This window comes from Eutrigla gurnardus (assembly GCF_963514095.1).
Source record: "Eutrigla gurnardus genome assembly, chromosome: 3".
NCBI classification, from domain to species: Eukaryota; Metazoa; Chordata; class Actinopteri; order Perciformes; family Triglidae; genus Eutrigla; species Eutrigla gurnardus.
Window position 1 is genome coordinate 29383138 of NC_139917.1, and position 16608 is coordinate 29399745.

Sequence of the window (16608 nt, forward strand, 5' to 3'; positions counted from 1 at the left end):
GACATAGTCATATTACACGGCATTTGCAGCTTAGTTTACAGACCAATCCGGCCGATATGAGATTTTGTTGGAGGGCTTTCAACCGGAAGTACTCAAAATTCTGTGGTCCAATGAACGCAACATGAAGATAAACAGTCGCACACCATGCAGACGGTTGAGGCTCTCGGCGTAACGGGTTGTTACAGCTAACTATCGTTTAGAAAAAAGGAAAAGCTGCTCTGAGTGTTTCGCTTCTGTGTCCGTGAAGCTCAAAAGACGAGTCCAGGTAAGCGGCGCTGACGTCACCGCCGTGTTTAGCTCCCGTTAGCTAAAGTTACACCGCCGTTAAAGTTAGCTAACGCTAATGAACGCAACGGTTACGCAGCGTTGTCCGTTACAAATCAGGTGACCAGTTCACGTTTTTCAAGTTAATTAAAAATGTTTTGTTTGCCAAATGTTAATTTATTAAGAGGTCAAACGTCTCCCTCCCTGGTGACCTTTGACATTCATACGTGTTCCCTGTGCAGCGCTAGCTGAAAGTTAGCTACAACATAATGTTGGACAAAATAGTGCAACACGTCATTATCGGTACAAACGTTATTTCATAATGATCACGTGAGATGTTACGAGATTTAAATGCAAAGATACAATACGTAAGATATGACGTGCGTGACGAATATCCATTATATATATATATATATATATATATATATATATACTTGCGTCTGTTAATGACGGTGTAATTGTACATCTATACAGTACAATAGCTTTTTATTCTATAGTTGTGAGTGTTGATATATATATATATATATATATATATATATAAATAAATAAAACGACTGTGTATATGAGGGAGGCGAGCAGCAGAGCGCGCTGAGACAAAACAAGTTTTTCGAGATAACTTGAAATAAAAGTGAGACAATGCCGAAGAAAAACTACGCTGAAACTGACTCTAAATGGGACTTATTGAAGGGAAGCCTGGAGGCAATGAAGGAAGAACTGTTGAAGAATGAAAAGAGGGCTGAAGAACGGCTGTTGGCGGAGCTGAAAGACATGAAGAAAAAGATGGAACCTCTCCAAAAGGTGATGGCTGAAGTCAAACAACTCCGGGAGGAGACTGCGGAGAAAGACGAGTTGATAAAGGAGCTGGGGAACAGAGTGGAGGAGCTGGACCAACAGGGTAAACTGAATGAGGTGATTGTGACTGGCCTCAAAATCAGGCCTCCAACCTACGCAAGGGCGGTTGCGGCTGCAACCTCGGAGCCGGATGAATCTGAGATTAAATCTGTGGAGATGCAGGTGGCCGAGTTCCTGACTGGCAAAGACATCGAGGTGAACTTCGACAACGTTGAAGTATGTCAACTCTTACCCCGAAGGAGAGAGTCTGCAACTCCAGCTGTTGTGCTGAGATTCACCAACAGAACATTCAAGACTGCACTGGGAGTCAAAACAAAGGGAGCATCAGCAGAAGAAGTCAAAATAATCCAGATCAGGAGTAAGGATGAGCTGGAGGAATACGATAACTAAGATATGGCTCATTAACACTCCAAGTTCAACGGTTCTTACACGGACTGAAAGACTGATGGGAATATCTGAAAGGATTGCTGAGCAGGGAAGTGTGGAGCTCACTACAAATCAACATGTGGATCATACTTTATCTGACCCGAATGAAGGAATTGACCCGGACAACCATTTCTATTTCAACATGACTGGGAAATGTCAGGACTACACTGAAGTTCAATACAATGACAGCATTGAGATGGACGGGAAACTGTCTCTAATCCACTTTAATAGCAGGAGTCTATACACCAACTTTGGCCACATCAAGGAATACCTAAATCACTTCAAAATCCCTTTCACCATCATCGCGGTGTCAGAAACATGGATCAATGAAGACAAAGGGACAGAGTTTGTCCTGGATGGATATAATCTTGTATGTGTTAACAGGAGGAACAAAGGCAGAGGAGGAGTGGCCCTATTCATTGACAGTAACACCAAGTGTGAGACAGTACAAAATATGTCTAAAGCTGTGGATCACTTATTGGAATGTGTGACAATTGAAATCTGTGGGCTAGACAACTTCATCAACAAGCATAAATTGTTATATGACAGCCAATACGGCTTCAGAAGGAACCATTCGACTGCTCAAGCTTTAGCTGAGTCTGTGGAAATCTTTACTGACGCCATTGACCAAAAACAATATTCCATAGGAATTTTCATAGACCTGAAAAAAGCATTTGACACCGTTAACCATGATATTTTAATAGCTAAACTGGAGAGATATAGCATTAGAGGTGTAGCACTGCAGTGGATCAAGAGCTATCTACACAAGAGATCCCAATATGTCAAAATAAATGATAGCACATCGACTAGCTTGGACATAGTCTGTGGGGTCCCACAGGGGTCAGTTCTGGGTCCAAAGCTGTTTATATTATACATAAATGATATATGCAAAGTGTCAAATACTCTGAAATTAATATTATTCGCGGATGACACAAATATTTTATGTACTGGGAGTGACTTGAACCAACTTGTGGAAACAGTAAATCAGGAAATGGCCAAACTTCAAGTGTGGTTTAACATAAATAAATGATCACTAAATCTTGGTAAAACTAAATACATGCTATACGGTAAAAGAGGCTGCAACAACAGTCCCAACATTCAAGTAAACGGAGTTAATATTGAGAGGGTCCGTGAGAATAAGGTACTGGGAGTACATGTTAAGTTGGAAGCCACACATAAGACAGTTAAAAAGGAAGTGTGTCCATACTTTGGAAAGTACAAAAAATACTAAATCAAAAAGCACTTCATCTGTTATACTGCGCACTAGTCTCTCTATACTGTGCAGAGGTGTGGGGACACACATATAAAGGCTCCACACAGCCCTTGTTAATTCTCCAAAAAAGAGCCTTGAGAATCTTACACTATGCCAACTACAGGGCACACACCAATCACTTATTCATCAAATCAAGAATACTCAAACTATATGGACACGTGTGCAGACACACGTAATCTGTATGCACTGGACTCCAGCTCTCTGTACCACCTACTGCTGTAACATGTTATGTCAAATGTCACAAGTAAAAGAAAATGTTATGTCAAATGGAAAATGCAAAAGATAAGATAATATTATGATGATGATTTTATCCTGTGGGTAATGGGGGCGGGACTAGATAAGCCTTGGCTTCTCCCGCTTTCCCTTTCGGCCATGTGTATTGTATTATTTGAACAAAGTGTGATGACAAATAAATAAATAATATAATACAATAATATGATATAATATGTATATATATAAATTACTCTGAGTGGCTCATTTCAGAGTAATATATATATATTATTATCTTGTTATTATATTATGTTGTTGGATTATAATTATTATATTGGATCATCATTTATGAAGAAGATCCCTTTAATGTTGCAGCTGGTACAATTGGAGCAATGGATGGCGGTGAATTCCACTAAGTGATCAGTAGAAGTAGAATGAATAAAAAGTAGAAATACTCAAGTAAACACCTCACAAGTGTACTTTAGTACAAGTTCCTTATAGTCCCCATAACGTATGTCTCATGCACCTCTTCTGCTTTCATTCCTCCCTCACAGGGTTAAAATGAAACCACCAACCGACCGTCAAATCAAAGAAACTTTCCGGTTCTTATGAACACTTCTCCTTCTACCGGAAGCAGATCAGAATAGATCACACATCGTCTCATTGAACCTTGTTCTGCTGACTCTTTTTCCGTCTCCTGTCTTCAGTCGTTGACGAGCGCTCGCTATCATGATGGTGTCATACAAGCGGCTCGACCCCGAAGATGTTCAGTTTTCCAGCGCGGTTTTGTCAGAGGAGCCTCATCCTGTCCACAAAGAGGTTCCAGTGAGTTCATGTGTTCATGTTTTATGGTCTCGTTCTGTCAATTTAAAATCACTTCTGCATAAAAAAAAGGGTTTTTCTTTGATCTGCTAGTGTTTTGGGATATTTTAAAATCTAGATGTGCAGATCTCGTTATTTATTGTTTTCTAGTTAGAGCTTCACATTTTCTAGTCGAGAGGATTTGTTGCTTTTCTGTGACTTGTGTTATAGAGAACTAAATGTTTGGAGGGTTGGATAAAACCAGACATTTAAAGATGTCATTGCCTTAAGAAAAATTGTGAATATCATTTTTCCACATAATGGATTAATCAAGTGCGTAATGAGCTCTTCCAGGATTTATTTGTTTGACCTGTTCACCTGTCTAACGTGGGTCATTGCTTCTAGTCTAGACTAGTCGGGTTGCCTATTTGATTTTCCCTGATGTGTGTTCAGGTGCTGGAGCCGGAGGACGCCTCCTTGCTTCCAAGCAGGCCGTCATGCTCCGCCACCAGATGCCTCCTGGTGATTGGCTGCCTGCTGCTGCTCCTCTGTGGAGGCTGGCTACTGGGCACCATGTTCTGGCTGCACCGTCCGTCCAACCTGCAGCCGCACAGACCCCCGGCGCCGTCGCCCGCCTCCCGAGGAGTAAACGACACGGCCGCCGCTTCCCGCCGCGAGGCTTGCGGCTTAATCCCCGAGGCGTGGAGGTTTGACTGCTACCCCGACAGAGCGGTGGTCGTGACCCGAGAGATGTGCGAGGCAAGGAACTGTTGCTTCATCCCTGCATCCTCGAGCCCTTCCTCTGCCGCCCGCCCACCACGGAGAAACGGCATCCCTTGGTGTTTCTATCCTCCGGATTTCCCTTCCTACTCTCTGGTGTCAATGAACGACACGTCGCTGGGACAGAAGGGGACGCTCGTCAGGGAGGTGAAGACCTACTACCCGGCGGATGTCCTCACCTTGGAGGTGGAGATCCGTCATGAGACGGACACGCGGCTTCGTGTCAGGGTGAGTCATGTGACCATTCAGTCATATTTAGTAACTTTACTCCTAATATCAGAGGACTTGACTAGCATCACACTAATCAAATCTAAAACAATTCAAAGACATATGAGAGATGAGTGTAGTGTTTAGGATTTAGGAGAATCTTTTGGCTGAAATGGAATAAGTATGGGTTTTTTGGGGGGGAAATATCTTTTTTTGTGTCGATCTTGTGTCCTCTTAATTAAGTCATCAGCTGCTGCACACGCTCGGCGTACAGGAGAGGTTTCAGTTGGTGACTTGCAGTCTTCAACCTCACCACCAGATGCCACTAAATCCTACACACTGGCCCTTTAAGAGTGCATGTGATGTTTTGTGAATTACGTTAATAAAAGGCCCTGCACGCACACACAGTTGTGTTTTAAGTCTGACTGATTTATTTGACCTTTGATGTTGAAGTTTTAAGTGTTAGGTTTTGCTAAAGTCATGAAACACTGTATGAGTAAGAATAATAAAATGAAAGCTAATTAGTTAATTTATAGAAAAGAATAGCAACCGCATGATTGCGCAAACGCACATTTTCATTTGTTTGATTCATTCATGAAACAAAAAGGTTGAGAGAAATCTCATCAACACAGTATTCATGAGCAAATAACAAATAAACCAATGAGATCCGCGCTCCGATTTAATGTGTGTGTAAAGCCGTCATTCACTTTTATTGCTCAGTCCATTCTAGTTTTTTATCATTTTCTCCCGTTTCTCAATCCAGATTACCGACCCCTCAAACTCGCGGTTCGAGGTCCCGATCTCCGTCCCCGCTGCCACCAAGAAGGCAGAAAGTCCAGACTACATCGTGGAGGTGTCCCAGCAGCCGTTCGGTCTCATCGTGAAGAGGAGCGCCACGGGAGCAGTGCTGTACGTCTGACCCTAATTAAAAAAACGCTACTTATATTCATTCTGGGAACCTGATCCTCACAGCTTTCCTCCTTTCTATGCTTCCCGTTAGTCTGAACACCAGCGTGGCTCCTCTCTTCTATGCGGATCAGTTCCTCCAGCTCTCCACCTCCCTGCCCAGTCAGTTCATCTACGGCCTGGGCGAGCACCGCTCCACCTTCCTGCACGACGTGCACTGGAACACACTCACCATGTGGGCCCGAGACGTGCCTCCCATGGTATGAGATGTGAACAGTCACCTGCATTTTGTTTGCACAGCAGGCATTTGACCTTTTCAGTAGGAAAAGCACACCCAGCATTGTGTCATGGCATGTAAAGCATGTATTTAATAACGCCTAATGATGGCCGCATTCCACTTCGAGGAGGTTCTGGTGTTCTGCACGCCGACTTCCTAAAAATAGCTTTCTGATGAGCCGAGCTGTCCTTCATTATTTTATTGTGCCTCTGCATCAGGAACAGCTGTGGCCGGAGGCTTCGTGTTCCTGGGTTGTCTATCTGCCACGTCTGTCTGTCTGCCACATGGGTCTGTCTGTCTGTCTGTCACATCTGTCTGTCTGTCCACAACAAGTCTGTCTGTCCACAACAAGTCTATCTGCCACGTCTGTCTGTCTATCTGCCACGTCTGTCTGTTTGTCTGCCGCGTCTGTCTGTCCACCACAGCTGTCTGTCCACCACCCCTGTCTGTCCACCACGTATGTCTGTCCACCACATCTGTCTGTCCGTCACATCAGTCTGTCCACCATGCCTGTCTGTCCACCACATCTGTCTGTCCACCACATCTGTCTGTCCGTCACATCTGTCTGTCCACCATGCCTGTCTGTCCACCACATCTGTTTGTCCACCACATCAGTCTGTCCACCACATCTGTTTGTCCACCACATCTGTTTGTCCACCACATCTGTCTGTCCACCATGCCTGTCTGTCCACCACATCTGTTTGTCCACCACATCAGTCTGTCCACCACATCTGTCTGTCTGTCCACCACATCTGTTTGTCCACCACATCTGTCCGTCTGCCTGTCCAGTCCATACTTCTGAAGGTCTCATGAATGCCTGAAGGGATTTTCTTTATATGTGCCCTGATTATAATTTGGAGGTCAAAGGTCAAGGTCACTATGACCTCACGTCCGTCCCAGTCCCATGAAAGCAATATATCTCAGGGTGGAGATATCTCAAGGTGGTCAAATTTGGTGCTCAGGGGTCACTATGACATCACAAAACAGGTGGAGGAGGCATCCAACAACGCGGCGGTAATTCTAGTAGTCCTGTGCTTTTCCTGCTGTGACGTTTGGAAATGAGGTCAAACGAATGGTTTTCCTTCTCTATGATGTAGGAAGAGACGAACCTTTATGGAGCTCATCCGTTCTACGTGGCGATGGAGGACGGAGGGAACGCACACGGCTTCTTCCTGCTGAACAGCAACGCAATGGGTCAGTCTGCTCGCCGCCACCGCGACACGTCCACTTCCATACGAGCAACAAAAAGCATCAGCTGATCCTCACAGTGTCACAACAGGTCATATGATAACGTATTTATGAAAGCAGAAGTCCCTGAGTGGCTGTTTGTGCAGCCGGTGTCACAGGCTTGTGACTCAAGAGGTCACTCGGAGGTCGTGTTGAATTTCCTCACAAAGATACGGAGTGTTGCTTTCCGAAAGGTTGAATTGATTTGCAAACTTAAGTCTAAGATTAATTGAATTGGTTTCAATTTGCCGTCATCATGAGGAATGTTAAAGATTAGCTTTTAATGTCGTCATGCAGATGTTTGTACGTTCTATTTCCATCTGTTGCTCAGTGATCAGGCATAATCTGCTGCTTATTTTTACAAATATGTATAGAAACTGTACATTTTATTCTTAGTTACTGGTTATATCTTACATTCTTTCTTTATTTCTGTGCCTTTAAGGACAGGATTTTCTCACTCGTCCATAATTGTTGTTTACTCAGAATGACTTTCTTCTTAATAACGAGCTGTTTGTCTGATTCTTCAGATGTGATCCTCCAACCCGCCCCAGCCCTCACCTGGCGTACTATTGGTGGAATCCTTGACTTTTACGTTTTCCTCGGCCCTGATCCTGCTTCAGTGATTGGACAGTATGTGGAGGTCATAGGTCAGTCGTCTGCTGGGATGTGGGAATGTTGTTTACACTAACTGCATGACTGTCTTACAGACTATAAAAGGATCCTCGAGTTGCATTTTGCAACTGTTACTCACTCGCAGGCGGCAACTTCTGGTTCTGAATAGTGAAGCCAAGGTAGAAGTGCCTTAAACTTGTCTGTGAAGGTTCTCAGTCACTCAGGTCATGGTAAGCCTTGAAAGCTTTATCGTAGGCCACAGGACAAGTTTGCGAAGATGTTTTGCCTCTCATCCAAGATGCTTCAGTTTGTCTGTCCTGACCAGGTTGCCTTAAACCTGCATTCTCTCTGCTGGCCACCAGGGGGCGACTCCTCTCTGGTTGTATAGAAGTCTATAAGAAAATGCTCCTACTTCTCTCTGCTGGCCACCAGGGGGTGACTCCTCTCTGGTTGTATAGAAGTCTATGAGAAAATGGTCCTACTTCTCTCTGCTGGCCACCAGGGGGCGACTCCTCTCTGGTTGTATAGAAGTCTATGAGAAAATGGTCCTACTTCTCTCTGCTGGCCACCAGGGGGCGACTCCTCTCTGGTTGTATAGAAGTCTATGAGAAAATGGTCCTACTTCTCTCTGCTGGCCACCAGGGGGCGACTCCTCTCTGGTTGTATAGAAGTCTATGAGAAAATGGTCCTACTTCTCTCTGCTGGCCACCAGGGGGCGACTCCTCTCTGGTCGTATAGAAGTCTATGAGAAAATGGTCCTACTTCTCTCTGCTGGCCACCAGGGGGCGACTCCTCTCTGGTTGTATAGAAGTCTATGAGAAAATGGTCCTACTTCTCTCTGCTGGCCACCAGGGGGCGACTCCTCTCTGGTTGTATAGAAGTCTATGAGAAAATGGTCCTACTTCTCTCTGCTGGCCACCAGGGGGCGACTCCTCTCTGGTTGTATAGAAGTCTATGAGAAAATGGTCCTACTTCTCTCTTGATGTATTATCTCAGTAAACATTGTAAACATGAGTTTATGGTCTCAATCTCTAGTTTCAAGTCTTCTTCAATCCAGCATGATGTTCATTTAGTACATTATGGTCCGTTTAGAGTCCACCAGACCAGAAAGCAGGGGGTGTTTTAGGGGGCGGGGCTTACCTGCTGATTGACAGGCTACCAATGCAGTTTGCTACTAAGACGACTTTAACACTTAGCTGTAAAGTTGACCTCGTTTATTGACAAGAAACGTTGCAATGTTCAGAGATAATATTCCAGAAAGATGTGTGAACTCTGTTCCTCCCTCCTGGTTTCTTCAGGCTACCCAACCATGCCCATCTACTGGGCTTTAGGCTACCATCTCTGTCGCTGGGGTTACTACACTAGCAACTCTACCTGGGAGGTGGTCAAGAGCATGAGGAATTATGGGATACCACAGGTAAGGTTGAGCCAGCAGACTGTTTGTTTGTCCGTCAGTATTCATGTTCTTTCCCCGTTCTCTCGTGAAACTGGCTATTTGCATGCTGACTCGCTCATAGGACGTCCAGTGGAACGATATCGACTACATGGACCAGTTTCTGGACTTCACTTTTGACTCGACAAAGTTTGGCACGCTGCCCGACCTGGTCAAGGACCTGCACGCTCACGACCAGCGCTACGTCATGATCCTGGTACGCGGCAGCTTGTGTTTGCTTTCACACGTGTGTGTGATTCGGCGTGTTTGACTGACTGTGTCTCCACCTGCAGGATCCAGGTATCAGCAGCTCGCAGCCCGAGGGCTCGTACTGGCCATACGACGAAGGGCTGAGGAGAGACGTTTTCATCAAAGACGCCGAAGGGAAAACACTCATCGGCAAGGTGAGACCCCCGAAACGGCGTTTCACAAAAATGAAATGTTGGGGGTTTGATGTACAAGCGAGGTTCCCCGTCTCTTCCTGCAGGTGTGGCCTGGCCTGACGGCGTATCCGGATTTCTCTGCTGATGAAACACACGACTGGTGGTTCGACAACCTTCAGAGGTTCCATAAGAAGGTGCCATTCGATGGACTGTGGATTGTGAGTATTCAAAAAGGGGGAGAAAGGAGTGACCCTTCGCCAAGCCCCGCCCCTCGAACGTATGACTGAAGGTTTGCTGCTTTTGCCTTTTAATGATGAGTGAATAAAGAACAACACGGTTCTATAGAAACTGTGTTTTTCTTTAATTCAATTGTCTTGTGTTTCGATCTTTATCCTTTTAACACATATTGAAGACCCTTTTGGCTGCTTTTCGCTGAAATACACTTTTTTCCCGTTTTTTCCAATAATTAGATTATTATTATTATGCAGGGATTGCAGTAAGTGAACGTTTGGGCTGCGTGGCGTAGCGGCGGCGGGGGTGGTGGGGCGTAGCGAAGGGTCAATAGAAGAACTCTCTGCACTTCCTGACGAATGTCTCGCCTGCTTTTAGGACATGAACGAGCCGTCCAATTTCCTGGACGGGTCTACAAACGGTTGTCCATCCAACAGCCTGGAAAATCCTCCGTACACACCCGGTGGGACATCGCAAGCACAAATCTCACACACGATTACCCAGTATGATTGTCAGGATGAAAACATGGTGACTTTTTCCCCTTTTTTAGGAATACTAGGAGGTTTACTGAGAGCCAAAACTGTGTGTGCCACTGCACAGCAAAAGCAGTCCATTCACTACAACATGCACAGCCTCTATGGACTCATGGAAGCTAAGGCGTCTGCAAGGTCGAGACCTGTAACACACACACACACACACACACACACACACACACACATACACGGTCTGGTCCTTTCCTTAAATCTCCTGACTTTCCTGGTTTTCTCGTCCAGCGCTATGAAGCGGATCGTGGCTAAGAGACCTTTCGTGATCTCTCGCTCCACCTTCCCCAGTCAGGGGAAGTACTCTGGTCACTGGTTGGGCGACAACAGGAGCCAATGGAAAGACCTGTACACGTCTATAGCAGGTGAGGAGCTAGTATGACACACCTTACAGGTAAAGGAATCCACCTCTAATTAACATCCACCGCACAGACGCGTACATTTGAATGCTGTGCAGCTTCTTCTTTTTTTATTTTTTATCTTTGTTTGCATTCGTAGCTTAATTCAAAATCCTCAATCAAACCTTTGAATGTAAATTAATGTAATTAACAAAAAATAAATAAATAAAATCACTGTAATTTAATGACTAATAATACATTTTTTTTTTTTTTACTTCTTTCAGGCTCTTTAGCTTTGTATTGTGATTTATTGATCCTCCACATTTACTGTCCTGTAAAGTAAGAATATATTTATAGGCTCTTGTGACACATTGATGTTGTTGTATAACTGCTAATTTAAAGGTTGTGCCATAAAGATCTGCATTATGGTTTCACGTGTTTTATCGCACACAGATATTTTAATGAAAGGTCCTCCCGTCATGTTGGTGTCTATCTTGCTCATGTTCCTCCTTTCTACATCCTCCTGACGGCGCTCATCTTCCCTCTCCATCAGGTATCTTGACCTTTAACCTTCTGGGCATCCCGTTGGTGGGAGCCGATATCTGTGGCTTCAGCGAGGAGCCGCAGGAGGAACTGTGTGTCCGCTGGACGCAGCTGGGAGCCTTTTATCCCTTCACGCGCAACCACAACGCCATCGACATGAAGGTGAGGTCTTAAGGCAGGAACACACCGGCCCAACCGTTGGACGTCTGAAGCGTTTGGAGAGGCTCGGACGAGGTCGGGAACACATATGTTTGGTGTGTACAGCTGCGTCGGAAGCTTTCGGAGCCGCGCGGACGTTGTCTGATCAGACTGAGCATGCGAAGTCTGAGGAGGTGGGCTGTTGGACGTCTGAGCCATTGGATACTCTGATTGGCGGTGTGCTAGCGAATCAGAGTATCCAATGGCGGTGTGTGGGCGGGGCGGAAGTGACGATGGTAAACTCCGTATTACTCGTTCCCTACTGAGACGACGTCTTCGTAAAATAATGAGCCCGAGCGCACACAACGCGAGTGTCACCCTAGCCAGAGCCATTTTTCCAGAAATGCCAAGTATTTAGTCCACAAAGGTCTTCTCGAGTCGAACGAATACTGAACCAAGACTGTGTGTGCATTGTTTTTATCTGCACTCCGTTCCGTCATTTCCTGTTTTCCTGTTTTGGAGTACTGGCACGAGACTAGCGCCACCCGCTGTTAAGGAGGCTTATTGCATCTCGCGCAAGCGCATAACGTACACGCTGCTGTGTAGTCGGAAGCACGTCGAAGCGGTGTGTACAACGCAACTTTTCTGCCGAACGGGTCAGACGAGACGCAACAGAGTGGGCGGAGAGTGGTCGGATAAGGCAGTTGGACGTCTGGGCGGTGTGTAGGGGCCTTTACAGCACCGCAAGGCACTATGGGTAAATATGCTCAACAGTCCTTTGTTCTTTGTTTGTCTACTATGTTTTACAGCCTCAGGACCCGACGGCGTTCAGCCCGCTGGCTCGTACGGCCATGAAAGAGGCTCTGCTGTTGCGTTACTCCCTCTACCCCCTCCTCTACACTCTCTTCCACCACGCACACGTGCACGGACACACCGTCGCACGGCCCATCATGTTCGAGTGAGTGGTTTGAGTTGGTGTTTTGGTACCGGACCGGGAGGATCTCTATCTTACTGCTTCTAATGTGTTTTTACTCTAAAAAGGTTCCCAACAGATGTGAGAACCTACGGGATTGACAAACAGTTCCTGTGGGGGAAGAGTTTACTGGTGACACCGGTTTTGGATCCTGGAGTGGACTACGTGGATGGTTACTTCCCGGAGGGTCTGTGGTACGACTACTACACGGTAAACTCCCCCCACGTACACACACGGGGGCCAATTCACAAATCCTGTGGAAGTTATACTAGCAAAGGAAACCTTGTCGTTCTCACAGCATGAAATGCACCTGAAACCACGTTGCTCCTCTGCTTTTTGCACACAATTAAATGACATTTGAGTTTGGAGGCATTTTACAGATGCTTTTGTCCAAAGCAACTTCCAATAAGTACATTTGTCAGAAGAAACCATATATATGGCTGTCGGTACAGTAAGGATGTCAGTAGAACAGGTTTCAAGCACTAGGTGAACCCTTGCTGGTATACAACAAAGATGCTACATGCTGCTAAGTACAGTTTTTAAGTGCCAGGATGTACAGACATATGAACAAAGTACACTGTTGAGGGTCAAGTAATTGTTTGGTGAGAGATAGGAGGACAGTTGGTTAGAGATGGCACGTTCCAGAGTTTAAACAAGGAATGAAAGAAGAGGTACCGCTCTGTACTTCCGGATGTTAATCGCCTTTTTTATGCAAATGAGCTTCTTTGCAAAAAACAGTCCAATTCACAAAGATCAGCACTAAAGGCTCGTTCCGACCCGAGTCTAGTCGACCCGGCTGGAATCAGAGACCCGGACTCGTGTATTTAAACTTTGCCACGTTGAAGGGGCAAAGTACACTCAGTCATAAAACTCGTATCTGCGTCTTTGGGCTGCGATAAATAAATAAATCTTCTGTGGAAACCTTGAGAATAACGGCTGCAAATGGAAATAAAAACCATCCGTAATCCACTGACTTTGTGAATTTGCCCCCTCAGAGAACACGTTTGTGTGTAAGTCTGGATGAAAACGTTATAAACAGATTATACTAATGACTTTGCCAGGGCGACACCCTGCAGAGTAAAGGTGAAGACTGCCGGCTCCACGCACCGCTAGATAAGATCAACCTGCATCTCCGCGAGGGCTCCATCACACCCACGCAGGTAAAGCAACACAGGATGTTTGCTTGCTGTTTTTTCTGAATGTATTCTCTATTTGCTAACCTACAACAGTCTGAAGCCTCCCCTTGTTTGGAGGTTGTTTATGGTTTTGCAACCATGCGAGGGGATGATTTGAGTCGATATCGTGTCTCTGCCTGCATCTGTTTTTCTACTCGTATTCACATGGTGGCTCTCTGATTCACCAGCATTCATCGCTCCATCTGACAAGCCTTGAGATGGTGAGATCGTTGTTATCACACAGTAGAAGAGGGACTAAAGCCGGGATGTATTTCAGGTCTTCAGTTCAAACAAAACCAGCATTCATCTCCTTGTAGAACTCTTTTGTCCTTGTAGAAGAAATGCAAGTTTAAGGCACTTCAGCGTCGGCTTCACTATTGAGGAATGGAGCTTTCTACATGAAACAAAACTCCCACGGCTGCAATCCAACTGGAACTTTCCCCAAAGTCCTGATCATGTGTTCCCCCTCTCTCTCTCCGTGTGATTGTCGTGTGCAGACGCCCAACCTGACGCTGTGGGTGAGCAGCGGTCAGCCTCTCCACCTGATCGCGGCGCTCGCCGCCGACGGCTCTGCCAGCGGGGATCTGTTCTGGGACGACGGCGAGAGCATCGACACCTACGAGAACGAGCTGTACTCCTACATCGTCTTCGGCGTCGCTCAGGTGCTCGCACTCCACTGGGTCAGCCTTAAAAAGGGAAACGCTGCCTCCACTAACTGTGTCTGAAATGTGTGATTCAGCTGCAGGTCGTGTGTTTAGATGAGGAGAAACTTAACTTAACACACCTTTGTTCTCATTGAGGCCTTTTAGTTAGAAAATGGCACGTTTACAGAGAAATGAGGCGTTTGCAATCAAATGAATGAATCTGTAAAGCTGAGGGGAATAATTATCTGTGTTTTCTAGAATGTGATGACATCACAGGTGCTCCATAGCAACGTGGAGGCCTCGTACATCACCGTGGAGAAGGCGTCCTTCTACGGCGTGAAGCAGAAGCCGAGCCGGGTGCTGGTGAACTCCCAAGATGCAACGTTCACCTACAGAGCCAACCAGGTGAGGAACGAGGGGGGGGGGGGGGAGCAGCGGGACACCAAATTCTGAGGTGGGATTTAGTTTTCTGACGATGTGCTCTCTCTCTCTGCAGGTGTTAACGGTCGCAGATCTCGGCCTCAGCCTCAGTCAGAACTTCACCATCAGCTGGATGCAATAAGTCAGAGGGTTTTTTATTATTATTGTTTTCTGAGTGACAAGCTGGCACACGGTGCAGTCTGTAAGTCTAAAGACAGCATCGGCTCTGTAGTCCAGGACATCGCAGGTTAAAGGGAACGATGACGGAAGTCAACGAGCTGATTTTCACATTTGTTTCGAGTAAAAAAAAAAAATTCTATTCCAGACTATCCAATGTGGTTGCAAACACTCACTGCATGAAAGTGAGTCATGTGATGTGCTGGAGTACAGAGACAAACAAATACCGAGTAGTTGGGTGAGGTCACGTTTGTGTAAATCATATTTATGGTGTGAAGTTTTAAAAAAAACAGCAACAAACAAACCACTGACCTTCAGTAGTCTGGACACTGCTTTTAATATCTGTATGGAAATATCTCATTTAATGCCTGATGAGCCAAACCGTCGTGATTCAAACAAAAAAACACTTTTAGTTTTGTTCATAAATCAACTAGAACAACAACATTCTCCTCAGCAGAACGATGATGTGCAATAAGTGAAAGAGAGGAGGACCTTTCTGAACCGAGTTCATGATGTATGTTGTTGTATTTGCTTGAATGCAGCTTATTTTTGCACTACTTTGTGTTGTAAAGGTTGCTAACAGGTGCCTTATGATTCCTGTTTGGGTGTTTGGGAAGCATCTCTGGGTTCAATCCCGGGAGATCCAGCTTTATATTGTTTTGTTTTTTCCCTCCAACGCTGATGCACGTGATGCTGCGATGCACGAGGATGACTCTTAATGCCTAACTGCAGTATCCTGAACCCGCCGTACATCCATTCTGCTTGAATTTGACCTCGATGCTGTGAAAATCTAGATTTTGAATTTGGAGTCTTTTCTCACGGAAGACCGGCTTTTTTCAATGCAAATCTTCGGCGCATGTTAGCGAACGACGCTAAAAAAATCTATTTGTAAGCATGCAAAGACACCAAAAAAAAATCACATTTTTATTCCAGATTATAAGAGTATATTTTCCCGTCATGTGTGGTAAAAGTAACTGAAATTGTGACTTTTAAAAAAGAAAAATGCAGTATTTTATCATAACTTCTTGTGTTTCAATTTTAGTGTAATTGCTTGAATTTAATTATATGAACAATATTAAAAAAACGGAGTTCTCCTGGATTCTTTTTCTATTTTATGACTATTCATTTTCATCTTGGCTGAATTTAGATTTGAACTGTGAGGTGCTGGAGTCCATGAGCCACTAGAGGGCACACTTTCTCAATACTGATGATTGGTGTTGTTTCCTCAAATGGCTGCAAAATATGACATGTTTGATTTTTGTCAGTTTTAATTGCTGAAAGCAGTTTGTTTTTTATTTTTTTATTTTTTTTTCAAAAATAGAAACTTTTGCACGACCAAATGATCTTCCCTTTCTCCGAAAGCATTCTTGGATCCACAAGTTTTACTGTCTTATTAAAATATGACCGTCTTATCTGTGAACACTATAAATTACAACCTTTGATTAAGAAACTGCAAGATTCGAGGTTAATATTTATCTATTTCACTATCCTTCTCTTCAAATGAACAGAAACATGTCCAAGTATTATATATTTGAAATGTGTCACATCTTCTTCCCGCGTTGCCTTTTTAAAGCATCATCATGTTTCATCTTAAATCACCTCTCAGCATGTCCTCTGAAGACTGCACTTAATTAGCTCGTCTCTTAAAAAGGGACATCACGTCTCCGCCACTTTCCATAGAAACCAGAAAACAAGCTGTGAAGTCTGAAGACGGATCTCATGACTCACGACACCAAACAAAGATTCCGATTGTCTCCAAACAAACGGCGTCGGCTGC

General features: G+C 44.9%; 2 protein-coding genes across 5 annotated transcripts in view; both read left to right on the top strand.

The window, feature by feature from the left end:
* Positions 1 to 16608, top strand: part of LOC311008635 (piggyBac transposable element-derived protein 4-like) — a 75249-nt gene that overhangs the window by 14297 nt on the left and 44344 nt on the right. The window lies entirely within an intron of this gene.
* On the top strand, positions 116 to 15930 carry gaa2 (alpha glucosidase 2). 4 transcript variants are annotated; one of them, XM_084002269.1, is made up of 21 exons: positions 116 to 259; positions 3733 to 3850; positions 4280 to 4834; positions 5577 to 5722; positions 5814 to 5979; positions 7094 to 7190; positions 7751 to 7870; positions 9134 to 9252; positions 9353 to 9484; positions 9561 to 9671; positions 9755 to 9868; positions 10260 to 10344; positions 10432 to 10549; positions 10655 to 10788; positions 11315 to 11466; positions 12252 to 12400; positions 12484 to 12625; positions 13477 to 13575; positions 14088 to 14252; positions 14493 to 14639; positions 14731 to 15930. In XM_084002269.1, exons 2-21 carry the CDS (start codon positions 3755 to 3757, stop codon positions 14794 to 14796), a joined length of 2913 nt encoding a protein of 970 aa, XP_083858395.1. In that variant the 5' UTR covers positions 116 to 259; positions 3733 to 3754; the 3' UTR covers positions 14797 to 15930. The 4 variants fall into 4 exon arrangements, with proteins under 4 accessions (XP_083858395.1, XP_083858392.1, XP_083858394.1 ...); XM_084002266.1 differs by having other exon boundaries at positions 123 to 265; positions 3580 to 3850; XM_084002268.1 differs by having other exon boundaries at positions 123 to 265.

What these genes read in the sequence shown, in the direction of transcription:
- gaa2 (XM_084002269.1), top strand. Translation starts at nt 3,755, where the DNA reads ATGATGGTGTCATACAAGCGGCTCGACCCCGAAGATGTTCAGTTTTCC. An exon ending in CCTGTACACGTCTATAGCAG is followed by an intron (nt 10,789 to 11,314) that starts GTGAGGAGCTAG and finishes CCTCTCCATCAG; the next exon opens with GTATCTTGACCTTTAACCTT. An exon ending in GCTCCATCACACCCACGCAG is followed by an intron (nt 13,576 to 14,087) that starts GTAAAGCAACAC and finishes TGTCGTGTGCAG; the next exon opens with ACGCCCAACCTGACGCTGTG.